This window comes from Helianthus annuus, chromosome 17 (assembly GCF_002127325.2).
Source record: "Helianthus annuus cultivar XRQ/B chromosome 17, HanXRQr2.0-SUNRISE, whole genome shotgun sequence".
Lineage (NCBI taxonomy): Eukaryota > Viridiplantae > Streptophyta > Magnoliopsida > Asterales > Asteraceae > Helianthus > Helianthus annuus.
The window spans coordinates 72020428-72035133 of NC_035449.2; the positions used below are offsets into that span (position 1 = coordinate 72020428).

Here is a 14706-nt window from a genome sequence, read left to right on the forward strand (position 1 = left end):
GAACTGAGAAATGGTCAAATTATCATATTCCCCGGTATTTTTCAAGATCATCAAGAATGTACCCCACTCCTTCTGAGGTAAAGCACCAGCCAATTTGTCTACCCACTCATCTTAGCTTTTCTCTATTCCCAACAAGGACATAGATCGAACTAAGTGGCAATATCTTTCAATCAGCTTCTTTGAAGTTTCTCCTCCCAAGCTTGAGAATAAATCAAATTCTTTCTTTAGTAATGCTTTCTTGCTCTTGATCATTTTCTCACTGCCTTCAAATTTAACATTCAAAGCATCCTAGATTGAACGAGCAGTGTTATCATGTTGAAGCAATATAAAAATGTCTTCCTTTACAGCTTGCTGTAGAAGACTGATCATCATCTTTTCAGCTGTATACATGTCTCTCTGTTTGCCATTCAATTCAGAAATTGCTTTTGTAACACCCCAATCTGTACGCGGTCGAACATACTTCTTCTCAATGCATTCCCAAGATCTCAAATGATTAGCTTGCACCCAGTTTTCCAATCGATCTTTCCACCCATAATACTCCTCAATGCTCATAAGCTTCGGGGGCTTTTGCAAAGTTCCGGTTTCGTTTTCCATGTTCATGCTTTGAGCAATAGTAGTCGGAGTAGTCGGGGATGAAGCAAACGCGTTGTAAAATTCCTCGTCAGACATTTTCAAACAAAAACCAGTTATCCAAACGAAATTACCTGCAACAAACCACTTCAAATGAAATTAATACCTTTCAAACGAAATCAGATAATTCCGTACGGAATTACCCAGTTTTCAAACGGAATTAATTTTTTAAACGAAAATATAATTTCGTTTGAACACTCTCACGCGGAAACGCTAATTTCGTGCGAAATTAGCAACAACTTTCAAACGAAATTAAATGATGTCATCATTTACGAACAGCTTTTCATACGAAATTAAGAATTTTGTCAGTTTTAGATTGAATTATGGTCCAATTCTCTCAAGGATTTGTTAAAACATTGTTTTGCTTGTAATATGTGAAATTCAGATCATTTTGACCGTAAAATGTTGTCCAAAACAGAAAAGAAGGTGTAGAAGTAAGAAAATGAGATGAAATCAGGCTGAAATCTGCAGAACTCCTCCTCCTGAGCTCTGATACCACATGTAGGATCGTCGTTGGACCCGAAATGAGTCGTTCAGAGGCGTTCTAATCAAAATGAAAGGCGGAAACGGACATGTTGAATTGAATTCAGCAAGATATCACTTTAAACTGTCTTTTGTATTGATTTGGTAACCATTACAAGTCTGTAGACACTTCGACAGAGCTTCGCCATCGGAAAACTTGTTTTTAATTTCGTGTGAAATGAAACAAAATGACAACTATATATAGACATGGTAATTTTGCATGAAACATGCTTCACACGAAATCCCCTACAAACAAAATTAAGACTCATGCGATATTAAGTACTAATTCCGCATGGAATTACTTGAAGACCTTTCATGTGGAATTACAACCTTCATGCGGAATTAGCTATTTGACTAATTTCTTGATCTTCGTGCCATGTGCAATTCTAGACTCGATACAAGACGAAGTCGACAGATGTATGCACCAACACTTCCTGCTCTTCCACCTCCTCGATCTATTGATTTTCTTATTGATCTCATACCTGGTTCGACTCCTGTTGCCAAGGCACCGTACCGACTTACACCCTCTGAGATGCAAGAACTATCCAGCCAATTACAAGAACTACTCGACAAAGGATTTATACGTCCAAGTACCTCTCCGTGGGGTGCTCCTGCACTTTTCGTCAAGAAGAATGATGGTTCGTTTCGTATGTGTATCGACTACCGCGAGCTTAATAAACTCACCGTTAAGAATCCTTATCCTCTCCCTCGTATCGATGACCTGTTTGACCAACTACAAGGCGTGTCCTGTTTCTCGAAAATCGACCTCCGATCTGGTTATCATCAGCTCCGTGTTATCAAAGAAGATGTCCCCAAAACTGCATTTCGCACTCGTTGTGGGCACTACGAGTTCGTGGTTATGCCTTTTGGCTTGACCAACGCACCCGCCGTGTTTATGGATCTTATGAATCGTGTCTGTAAACCTTACCTGGATCGTTTTGTGATAGTCTTTATTAATGACATTCTTATATATTCGAAAACCTGAGCTGATCATGAACTTCATTTACGCCTTATGTTAGAACTTTTACGCGGTGAACGCTTATATACAAAGGTTTCTAAGTGTGAGTTTTGGATCGATGAAGTGCAATTTCTCGGGCACGTTGTTAGTAAACAAGGAATTCATGTTGACCCTTCTAGAATCGAAGCTGTGAAGAATTGGAGTACACCTAAATCTGCATCTGAGATTCGTTCCTTCTTAGGATTGGCAGGTTATTACTGTCGATTCATCTCGGACTTTTTGAAGATCGTTGTCCCTCTCACTTCGTTAACTCAGAAAGAGAAGCCTTTTGCTTGGGGTCCTGAGCATGAGGAATCTTTTCAAACTCTGAAGAATCTGCTTTGTAACGCTCTTGTGCTTACTCTCCCTGATGGGAATGACGACTTTGTGGTATATTGTGATGCCTCGAACCGTGTCTTGGGCTGTGTGCTCATGCAGCGGGACAAGGTTATTGCTTATGCCTCCCGACAACTCCAAATACATGAGAAAAACTATACTACTCATGATTTAGAGCTTGGGGCAGTTGTTTTTGCATTAAAGATCTGGCGACACTACCTATGCGGTACTAAGTGTGTGGTTTTCATTGACCATAAGAGCTTGCATCACATCTTTAACCAAAAGGAACTAAATATGCGTCAGCTACGATGGGTGGAATTGCTTAACGACTATGACTACGAAATTCGCTACCATCCAGGCAAGGCGAATGTCGTGGCGGATGCTCTTAGTCATAAGACTCATGTTAGTAGCATCCTCTATTCTCAGATCACTAGTGATCTTCATGCTTGTATCCGCGAAGCTCAGTATTCGTCTGCTAATGAAGGTAGTCTAATCGTTGAAGTACGAGATGCTTCGGTTGATTAACTTGAAACAAAGTCTGATGGACTTCAATATTATCTTAATCGCATCTGGGTGCCAGATCGCGATAATCTTCGCGAGCTCATTATGAATGAGGCTCACAAATCTTGATACTCTATTCATCCTGGTGCTGATAAGATGTACCATGAATTACATATGACTTATTGGTGGCCTGGTATGAAGAAAGACATTGCTGCGTAAGTCTACAAATGCCTTACTTGCACGAAGGTAAAGGCTGAACATCAACGTCCTTCAGGTCTTCTTGAACAACCCGAAATCCCTGTTTGGAAATGGTATAGTATCGCTATGGATTTTATAACTAACTACCTCGTACACCTATCGGTCGTGATAGTATATGGGTAATCATTGATTGTTTGACCAAATCGGCCCACTTTCTTCCTATTCGCGAAGATTATAAAGTGGAGAAACTTGCCTGAATTTATACCGATGAAATCATATGCCGTCATGTCATACCTCTTGACATAATCTCTGACCGCGATGGTCGTTTCACTTCCCGTCTTTGGCAAACGTTTCAATCCGCAATGGGTTCTCATTTGAATCTTAGTACGGCTTTTCATCCTCAAACGGATGGACGGACTAAACGTACTATCCAGACCCTAGAGGATATGCTTCGTTCTTGTGTCATCGACTTTGGTGGTAATTGGGATGTACATTTACCATTGATCGAGTCCTCATACAACAACAACTATCATTCCAGTATTCAGATGCTCCTTTCGAAGCTTTATACGGTTGCAAGTGTCGGTCTCCTCTCAGTTGGCATGAGATTGGTGACAAGCAACTTACTGGCCCTGAGATCATTCAAGAGACGACAGATAAGATTCTTCAGATCCGTGAGAACTTGAACAAGGCTAGGAGCAGACAAAAGAGCTATGCTGACAAAAGGCGTAAGCCTCTGGAATTTAATGTTGGAGACCGAGTTCTTCTCAAGGTATCTCCCTCGAAGGGGGTAGTTCGCTTTGGTAAGAAAGGAAAGCTCGCACCTCGCTATGTGGGTCCTTACACGATACTCGAAAGGATCGACAAGGTGGCGAACCGACTCGACCTGCCACAGGAGCTTAACAACATACACCCAGCGTTCCACGTATGCAATCTCAGGAAATGCTTAGCCGACAAGGAACTTCAGGTTCCCCTCGAAGACTTACAAATAAACGAGAAACTTCATTTCGTGGAGAAACCGGTCGAAATCATGGACCGAGGTACCAAGTGGTTGAGGCGTAGCAAAATTTCATCGTTAAGGTGCGATGGGAAGGAAAACGTGGCGCCGAATTCACTTGGGAGCTCGAAAGTGAAATGAAAACCAAGTATCCACAGCTCTTCGAGCAGTCTTCCTCTTAGATTTCGGGGACGAAATCTCCTAAAGGAGGGGAGACTGTAACGCCCTGCATTCCCAAACTTTTATCTTTTGGCAAGTTTAGTCCATGTAATACTTCAGGATACATTTTTTAGTCTTATTTATGCTAAACTACGTGAAACTATGATACTTTGATACTTTATGAACGAGTATGAAACTTGACTCTTTAGATACTAGACTCTTATGATACTATGAAACTCGAAGCTTGAAACTAAACATTTGCTATGCGTGATACTTTGAATCTTGTGATACTTTGATTCTAGATTCTTTTGATACTTGACGCCTGATAAACTTGATACTTGGGTAAACTAGAAACTTGATACTTATTGAACGAGAAACTTGGATTCTTTATTGAATGAGAGGCTTGATACTTGATGCTTTGATACTTGAAACTTATTAGACGTGAACCTAGCTTGAACGCAAACTTGAAACATGGAAACTTTTGTGTTATTCATATATTAGTATCATGTGATGGTCCGTCACAATAAAACGCAATGCAACGCTTAGTCTAGCTCACAAAACGAACCAAAGTCAGAAACTAGCAAACGGGATTGGCTGTCCGGATGGGCTTCCGATCGGATGACCATCCGATCGAATGACCATCCGATCGGATGGCCATTCGATCGAATAGTCATCCAATCCATGCCATCCCACCGCCTTACTTCCCCTCTTACACTATAAATACCCGCTGTCACATCACTATTCACTGATGTGACAGCCTCGTCCGATCTAGAGCTTCTAACTCGTTCTAAGGCACTTTTCTTTCGATTTCAAGCGATTCTTGTAAGTTTTCTCCATGAATCTTGTACTTCTATCATCATTACACAATTCCACACCATTCGTTCCATCAAAATCACTGGTTTCCTCCACGAAATCACTCGATTTGGACTCTTGAAGGTGACATCATCACGGGTTGCTTATGTAATCGGTGAATGACGTCATCTCATCGGGGATGATGCAGATCCACCTGTATTCAACACATTTAGACACGAACCTTTGCAAAACCTTAACATTTTCTATAAGGAAATTCATACTTTCAACTTTTCTTCAAACTTTCTTGACTTTTTACTCAAATCGGTGGGATCTGGACCCAAACAGGCCTAGGACTTGTTCCTTAGTCTGTAGTCGGCTCGATAACGAATTCCCACCAGAGAGATGACCAATCTACTGGTCATACATGAAACGCCGTCAAAACAGTTATCCTGATCGAATGGGGTGATTCCCATCCGATCAAACAAGCTGAACCTTGGTGGGTTTCCGTTGGCTTGATACGTTATTATGTCATCTCCGTTAAACTCAAACTTAGAAATTTTACGAAAGTTTCAAAGGAACAAGACCACAACAGTCGCGTGATCATCCGACCAAGTGACATGTTCCCTGTAGCCTTCAACACTTAACCTATTTGAATCAGAACTTTAAGCTATCAAATTTTCACTCGAATAGTCATCCGATCGAATGATCATCCGACCGGATGACCATCCGACCAGGAAACCTGTCAGACACTTTTACTCGATTTTCGCACGATTCGACAATCTGTTCAACGCTTATACCGTTACACTATAATCAGGCTAACTCCAACGCTCCCTTCGATCCAATTAGTTGGTGTTGATACTTAGCACCCACTGTGAGTATACTCGATCCCTTTTTGTTTTAAACACTTTTGGGATGCAACATGTATTCTATAAACATGACACTTAATACTTGAAACTTATTTGGAAATACACTCTATCTGTAATAAACATGGAAACATGATACTTGTGAAACTTGAGACTTATATGCTATGTGACGTTTAATCCTTGTATGTGACATGTCTTAACAATTATGGTACTATGCATATGCTATAGGTTGTAAAGCCCCACCTGCTATTCTCTTGGGTATTGTTAAGATCAAACCTCCCGTTAGACTTTGGGAAAGGCAATGAACATTTATAGCTCCCGCTAGACTCTTGGGATTGCTATGTTAATTGCGTTGGAAATGCGTGTTACATAGGGACTGCGTTAGCTTAGCATGGTGAAACTTGTTATATGTTTTCATGGAGGATACGAGTTTTGGAACGTTTTAAACTATTATGCTATTACGTACTCAAACTTGTATACTCGCCAACATTTTGTTAATAGTATTTTAATACATGTTGCAGGTTGATAAGTTTGGATGCTGAAGAAACAAGCTAGGATGATGCTTAGAAAACTCATCTAGTTAAATCAAGAATTTTGAACAATATTTGAATGTTATATATTTGATACTTTGGTGATTGTGATTGGTGATGGATGTTTAGACAAATTTTTCATGAAATTAATTAATTACTATTGAAACAATTCAGTGTTGTGGAATCTCTTGAGCAATCTGAACGCTTAGTGCCGCGCCCTGATGTTTCCGCCATCTGTTGGGGTGTGACAGAAGGGCCCTTTCTAGACATGATAATTCGGGCGACTTATATCCGTTCACATGGAGTTCAAATGCATTTTCTTGCCGTCTTCACCAACTAATTGGCATGGTCATCATGGAGCTCAAGTTAAATTTGTTGTCTTCTTGTAACTTTATTTGGTGTAATAAACAAAACTCTAGTGGTCTTTGTCATTCTTGTTTGATTTCTAGTAGCAAAGTCTATCCTCTTTTTATTCAGATTTTGTGACTGCACCATTTTATATTATACATTGTGGTTTATGGAAATCCCCAACCGATGACTTTACACAATATGCTTGGGCGTATCCATTAAATTAAATATCTAAGATGCTTACTAACTTCATCACATTCCACAAATTAATTCAAACTCAATAAAAATATGAGTCTTCAATGTGACTTTAGGGGGCAAGTTTGACAATCAATCATTTAAAACCTTTGTCGAGACTCATGGCTTTGTCTTTCGTGACTCATGTACCCAAACCTCTTCTCAGAAGGCAAAGCCAAGAGGATGATCCGACTTCTAAATGACATCATATGAGCCTGTCATCGTTGACCATTGCACCCCTAAACCATAGTTGCCGTTACTTGCAACTTGCTAGAGTTCGCAAAAACAACCTACAAATGGAGCCCTAGGCGTGGTCATCCCAATGCGAAGTTATTGTCATATGCCGCTATACAACAGCGAAACGACGGTGAAGGAAATAGAGGGAATGGAACTGGTACAAGGTGGCGGTGAAACATTTCACTTGAGTAGGGAGCAACATTTGCCAGTTGTCACTGGAAATAGAAACAAAACAGAAAAGAAGGAAACAACATAAGGTTTTTCGGATGGAAACTACACTAAAGGTTTTTTTTGGATGATTTGTTCTTTTGGTGGAGAAGGGAACTTTGCAAAAGCCTTTTTTGTTTTCACATGGAAAGAAGAAAGGTGAATACACAAAGAACAAGTCAAACAAATTTAATTACAATTTGAAGTCCTGGTAATGTGGGGAAAAATGAAATGATGTAGGTTGGTGCTTAATTGTTCTAAGAATGGAACTCAATTAGATGGAATTGTTAATAGGAGAGCTGGATCTGGTTTAATTTAGTATTCTTTGGTTTTTATATTTCCAAGCTTGAATCGCTTTCGCCCTTAGCTTGTGGGAGAGTTTTATTAGACCATTAGTTATATTAGTGCTACTTTAGGACTAGTATTGTAATATGTACATCTATATAACCACATCACATGTGTAATCCTGATTACAATATAGAAAGTACAATTCCCAAATATCAAAAAATAATAAAACATCTAGAGTAACAATCACATTCAGAACATAAATAAATATTAAATATGCTGAATATTTACATGCTTTTGTGATGTAAACAAAAACCTGGAAATCATCTTATTGAGGTGAAAAGCCCTATAACATTCATCTTAAATTCATAATTTCCCATAGCGTGCTGCTCTTCTTGAATTTTATTAGCAGATTTGACAACAAAGTGGTTCCTTTTATCAACATCAATCGTCTCAAGGGTGTGGATGTCCCCCACTTCATCTGGAATACCCGTAAGATAGTGGCATTCTAGCAACACCAATCGTTTAAGGCATGGAAAATTAGTACTGTAGGCATTCCACTGTTGAATATCCAGGTTCTGCAATTTTAAGAACTTTAATTGGCGAAACTGTCCCTCCCCTGTGTCCCATAAGGGTCCTTCAAAAGCATAATTTAGCAACTTGAGAACTTCAAGGTTTGGCAACCATTGGATATTCGACATATCAAACCAAGGAAAACGACATCCTGATAACGTAAGTTTTCTCAAGGTTGCAGGGAAACTAATACGCTTATTCGACAACAATGATTTCACTTCTGGTTGTATCACCTTTAAAGTTTCAAGGTGATTTAATAAACCAAAACTCGGGAATGAATCTTCCTTTTTATCCTCATAGACAGCACACCCAAGCTTCCTGATATTAGGAATCCTTTTCAACAAACTTTCGGCTCTACCATGTAATCTTAGCATAGAAACAGTTTGCAAGTTAAAAAATACACCAGAGTTGGTTGGGTTGTGAGTTTCTGGAATAGAAATGATCATTTCAATCCACAAATGCCTCAAATTTACCATGTTGGCTATGTTTTCTGGTAACTTCATGAAACCGGAGTAATTTTCTTTAAGAATAAGGGTTTGAAGGTTACATAAATTACACACTGAGGAGGGGAGCCTTGTGACCTCAGACCAAAGTGCTAAGTGCCTAAGATGAACCAGCAGTTCTAAGGCAAGGGGGACTGTGGGTGTGTGAATAGTTTGTAGATCTAGTACCCTAACAAGTAGAAAGGGATGGAAACACCTCTGGACCCCTAGACTGAAGTACCATTCCTTGTTAAAGCACACAAACGAGCGAATATGTGGGGCAGAATGGTCTGAAGAGATCTCATAAAAAAAGTTCGAGTCTGCAAAAAGACGCCGTTGCTTATCTGTACATGAAATGAACTTAGATGATGTAAGGTAACCTGACCTGGATGTTTTCATGAAGAAATTCTCTTCTCTAGCTTTCTTCAAACATAGCTCCCTTAATAGATCATGGATACGGCATGCTTTGATCCCACCATTTGACCTTCGTTTGGCGACAATCAATAGACTTCTGTCTACTAGATCCAACAAGTAATCTTCAGCCACTTCTTCCAAGGTTTTTTGACCATCTTCAAGTATAAATCCCTCTGCGATCCATAACCAGATTAACCTTCGCACAGGAATTGTACAGTCTTCTGGGAAACCTCCTACGTAGAGAAAACAATCTCTTAAGTGACGAGGTAAATGGACTAAGCTCAAAGCCAATGTATCCAGATATCCTTTCGGGTCGCCAGCAATGTATGAAATTACACTTTCAGCAACCTTTTCCCACAACTCTGGGCTCCTTTCCTCCTTCATTAGAAGTCCTGCTATGACAACCAATGCTAGTGGTAGCCCCTGACATTTTTTAGCAATTTGTATTCCAGGCTTGATCAATCTTTCAGGACAGCCATCTTCTGGAAATACTTTCCTGCACAATAACTCCCAACTCTCCTCTTTGGTTAGAAATTGAAGATTGTAAGTGAAACCGCCTGGTTTTGCATAGAAAGCAATTTCAGAGAGGCGAGTGGTAAGCAGAATTCTACTGCGGGTGTTATCATTTGGGAAGTGCATCTTCAAATCATCCCATGCTTTAGCACTCCATAAATCATCAATTACAATTAAATATCGCTTGCCCTTCAAGCTCTTATACAACAATTCTGAGATTTTCTCTCCCCTCAACTTCTTGATATTTTCAAGTGCTAGTTTAGAGATGGATGTTAGCAGGGAGATTAAAAGATCCTTCTTAGTATACACTTGGGACACTGAAACCCACGCACGGACATGAAAATGATATACAATAAATGGATCATTGAATACTCTTGTTGCCAAAGTTGTCTTCCCTAGTCCTCCCATACCAACAATGGATATGATATCTAATTGCTTTTGATTTCCGGTAAGCCTGTCCATCAAAACCATTGAGTCGTCATCAAGGCCTACAATGACTTCTTCTTTAAGTACTGCACTACATGAACTTTTGCCTGGCAAAGTTCCAGCAGTGGGATGTAGGACTTCACTCTGAGACTGTGTCTTGGTATCCGTAAGTTCTTTTTTAATGGATTTGATATTTTCAATAGCACTATCAATGTTTGGGAGGTGACAGCTGACATCAGAACCACAAATCATCATGCTTGTGTTATTTCTGATGAAAGCTCTAGTCAGAAATAGATCAACAATGTCCTCAGCTTCCTCCACAACATCTCGAAGCCTTCTCTCTAAATTTCTAGTTTTCACCTGATCATGGGGTCCCTTTGTGATCTCCATATTAAGAACAAAGGACCTTAGGGATTCAAGTTCCTGATACAGAAACTGGAACCGAGGCCTTTCGTCTTGAACACACGGATTATTATTGATCAATGGAGTGCTGTCATAGCATATTAGCTTCTTTAAGCTGACCATTAACAAGTCTAGACCAGCGTTTGCCATCTTAGTTACCTTATTTCTCTCTCTCTCTCTCTCTCTCTAAACATAATTCTTAAGTTCGGAGTATTCAAAAGTAATGATTTTAAACCAGGCCGGCATTTTTCCTTGCAATAGCTTATTGATGTGAACATGTTAGAAATAAATTAGTGTATTATATTGGAGCTTTGTATATTTTCATATAATTTGACGTGGGTCTGAGTCAGATTAGAATAATCAAATTAAAATATGGAAATTTCTTGGTAGGATTCCTGTTTGACGTTTAGTTTTCTTACACACTATATCTTTCTTAGGATGTTAAATGGATTCAAATTAGGATATCCCGGCAGGTATCTAAAAGTTGTATGACTTTCCAAAGTTAGAATAATATTTATTGAATACACATGCTATAAATTGCTAATTGAGTATGAATAAGGGTGCAAACTGTAGGTCCCTCTCGGAGGATCGAGAACAAACCTAAACCTTGTTATACTAACCCACTAGCGAGTGCGGAATCCAAGCTAGTAGGCAAACCGGGATGAGACAAGTATAAACACAAACACACAAAGGTTTCACCGATTAACACAACTTGTATTAATGCAAATGAAGGTTTCGGTTACAAGCACAATGTTTACAAATCTAACTTGCAAACTCTCAAAGTGTGTGTGTGAGTTTCCGGGCAGAATGCTCTCAATCTTTCGGATGTGTGTGTGTTCTGTCTCACAAGTCTGCTGAAACTCAACACATGCATGGGTATTTATATACCCAGCTCATGATGCCTTAATCGAAGGATCCGATAGATGGTCCGAAGGATCATCTATCGATCATAAGTTGTTCGAATGATCAGCATTGACCTCGAAGGATCATCCTTCGAGGTCTAATCAGTCGAACCATATCTTTCGTGCACCTCGAAGGATCAACAGCATCCTTCGAGGAGCTATCCTTCGATCAGAACACCTTTCACTATTTTACCAACTGTTGTCCAAGTCAAACCGGAGGATGGTTGACTTGGTCAACTTACAACACTAAATAGAACATCGTACATACAGACCGAATACAGACAAAGTACAGACACAAGTGCACCAACAAACTCCCCCTTGGCTGTAGCTTTGTCTTTATCTTCTATGGTTGTAGACTCGTCTTGAACTTCGACGGTCTTTGGTCTTCGAGTTATCAAAACTCTGATGTCCTTTCAAGTCTTCAATGTCGGAGGATCTTCAAAGTCTTCACGTCTTGCAAGCAGAGAGTGTATCAACAAACTACCCGTATCATGTAGGAAGTGTGTTGACAAACTCCCCCTTAACATAAGCTCCCCCTTGAGTTATGCTCGTGAATAACTTGATCTTTATGAAGTGAGATCCTTGTGGTGTTGATGATGGCCAACGGCAACTCGATCATTTTCATCACTTGAGCGCCTTCTCGTCGTGTCTTCATTCCAGAGCTTGTCATCGACTATGTTCTCCCAGCCTTTAGAATCTGCACATGCAAGAAATCTAAACGCGTAATGAGAACAACTGCTTGGAATATAGTATAAACAACTGACACACGAATGACCATGTCATAATCAAACACCGTCCGACAGTTTGAAAGTTTAATAAATTTATCAATTTTAAATTCTAACTTTCAAAACATGCAAATTTCGACCGTTTATGAAGATTTAGTCAGTTCGGTTTTCAGTCAGGTTTCAGGTAACGGAGACTTGAGCTCCAACATCGTACGATCGAAAATAAAGCAGAAATAAAATCTTTTTGGCTTTTATAAAGTTTATATTAAAACACAGATTTTAGGTGTGTTTTTGAAATTAAAAGACAACAATTTTAATATCCTTTGAGTGTTATCAAACGACATCACCGCTAATGTCGTGCTGATATGCACCAAACGACGAAACTGTTTAAAAGAAACACAATAAAAGTTAAGCAGTAAATAAATATATACAGACATTCTTTTTGCGAGTTTCGAGGGTAAGAGAATCATATCAGTGTACGGTCATGCCAAAACACTCTTGTTGTTCAGTTAGTTAACATTAAGATAAGCATCCTATAACAATTATCGGTATTGTTGTCCACTTAAGCTCAACTTATCAGATGTAATCATGTTTAGAGGATACGTTAATGTATGATTTATACTTACCGACCGGTGTTCATCCACATCACGACACATTCCCGTATCAAGGTATGCACGAGAGTTCATCTTACCGGTGAGTATACCGATTATCATCTGTTTGACCGTATAAAATGTGAGATACTCACTTATTTTGAATTGAAAACAAGCCCTATGTGATATAATCACTTATTGATGAGGAACTTGATTTTCGTATGCATGAGGGCACAGGTGCAAGTCCGTGAACAGGTCAGTACTTCCGTACAGCAGAGAGACGAACTTGACACCCGGAAAAATGTGATATTTTTATCACTTATTTGATTTGGACATGTGATTGTTTATCACTTATTGAGGTCGAATGCAGTATGTATTATGTACACGTATGTATAGTATCATGGAAGATCTAGACTTGCGTCCCCGTTATTTTTCGGTAAAAGATACAACCATGATACGCAGATGATAAGCAGCATAAAGACCGAATATCTCAGAACCTCGGCAATCTATCAAACGAAATTTCGGTACTAAGACCATATGCCAATGAATGGTTCCCACCTGGTCTTCAGTCGGTTTAAGATTTATATCACCCTGCACACTTTAAAATGATTGTGAGCCTACCGATACATCTTATATAGAGCTGCTTATCGTTTTTCATTTAAGGTTTAAAGAGGTTTGGATAGACCACTGATGTACTATCATTTTCTCTTTTGCTCGCCAGGAAACTCATTTTTGTTTTTCTATTGTTTTTGTGTTTTTGAAATTTTTCGATGTTATTGGATTTTCAGATTTTTGGATTTACTCCCCCTAAAATCAATAAACTAAGACAAATTTAAAACACACAAAGATATTTACAAAAATGATCTTCCGATGTTGGTTTTACTCTTGCTTGACCTTAATGTCGTTTACCAATAATAAGAAATCAAATCTAGATTTGTCAAAAGCTTTGGTAAATAAGTCGGCACGTTGGTCATCGGTGTGGACCTTAACAACATCGATTAGCCTTTTCTCAAAGCAATCACGTATGAAGTGATATTTGATTTCGATGTGTTTGGTCTTTGAATGCTGCACAGGATTTTTAGTGATATCTAAAGCAGCAGAATTATCAATGTAAATAGGAGTAGTTAGGAATTCAAAACCGTAGTCCCGCATCTGTTGTTGGATCCAAAGAACTTGGGAGCAACAACTTGAGGCAGCAATGTATTCAGCTTCGCATGTTGATGTAGCTACACACGTCTGCTTCTTGCACTGCCATGTGACTAGGCGATTTCCTAAGAACTGACATCCAACCGTTGTGGATTTACCGTCGATTTTGCATCCGCCAAAATCAGAATCACTGAAAGCTACCAATTCAAAGTTATTATCCCTAGGGTACCACAGACCGGTGTCAGGGTACGCCTTCAAATAACGAAAAATCCTTTTAACAGCAGCAAGATGTGAGGCCTTCGGGTTAACTTGATATCTAGCAAGCAGGCACGTTGGGTACATTATGTCTGGCCTTGATGCTGTGAGGTACATGAGAGATCCGATCATGGCACGATAGATAGAAGGGCTAACAGCTTCTCCCTTCAAGTCTGGAGTAATTCCGTGATTAGTTGGCAATGGGGTACCAATGGGCGTTGCATCAGACATCTGGAACCGGCTCAAGATGTCACCAACATATTTAGTCTGATGGATGAATATCCCAGACTCCGTTTGTTGTACTTGTAGGCCCAAGAAGAAAGTCATTTCCCCCATAGCACTCATCTCGAATTTATCCTGCATAATGCGCTCGAATTCCCTACACAAGACATCATTAGTAGAACCAAAAATAATGTCATCAACGTATACCTGTACCAGAAGAAGA

At 39.4% G+C, this 14706-nt stretch overlaps 1 protein-coding gene across 1 annotated transcript; it reads right to left on the reverse strand.

Moving 5' to 3' along the window:
* Positions 1-8068: 8068 nt before the first annotated feature.
* LOC110922116 (putative late blight resistance protein homolog R1A-3) lies at positions 8069-10796 on the reverse strand. The gene has a single exon (XM_022166446.2). It carries the CDS (start codon positions 10791-10793, stop codon positions 8157-8159), a length of 2637 nt encoding a protein of 878 aa, XP_022022138.1. The 5' UTR covers positions 10794-10796; the 3' UTR covers positions 8069-8156.
* Positions 10797-14706: the final 3910 nt, after the last annotated feature.

Excerpts from the sequence above, each read along its gene's own strand:
- LOC110922116 (XM_022166446.2), bottom strand. The coding sequence starts at position 10,793 with ATGGCAAACGCTGGTCTAGACTTGTTAATGGTCAGCTTAAAGAAGCTA.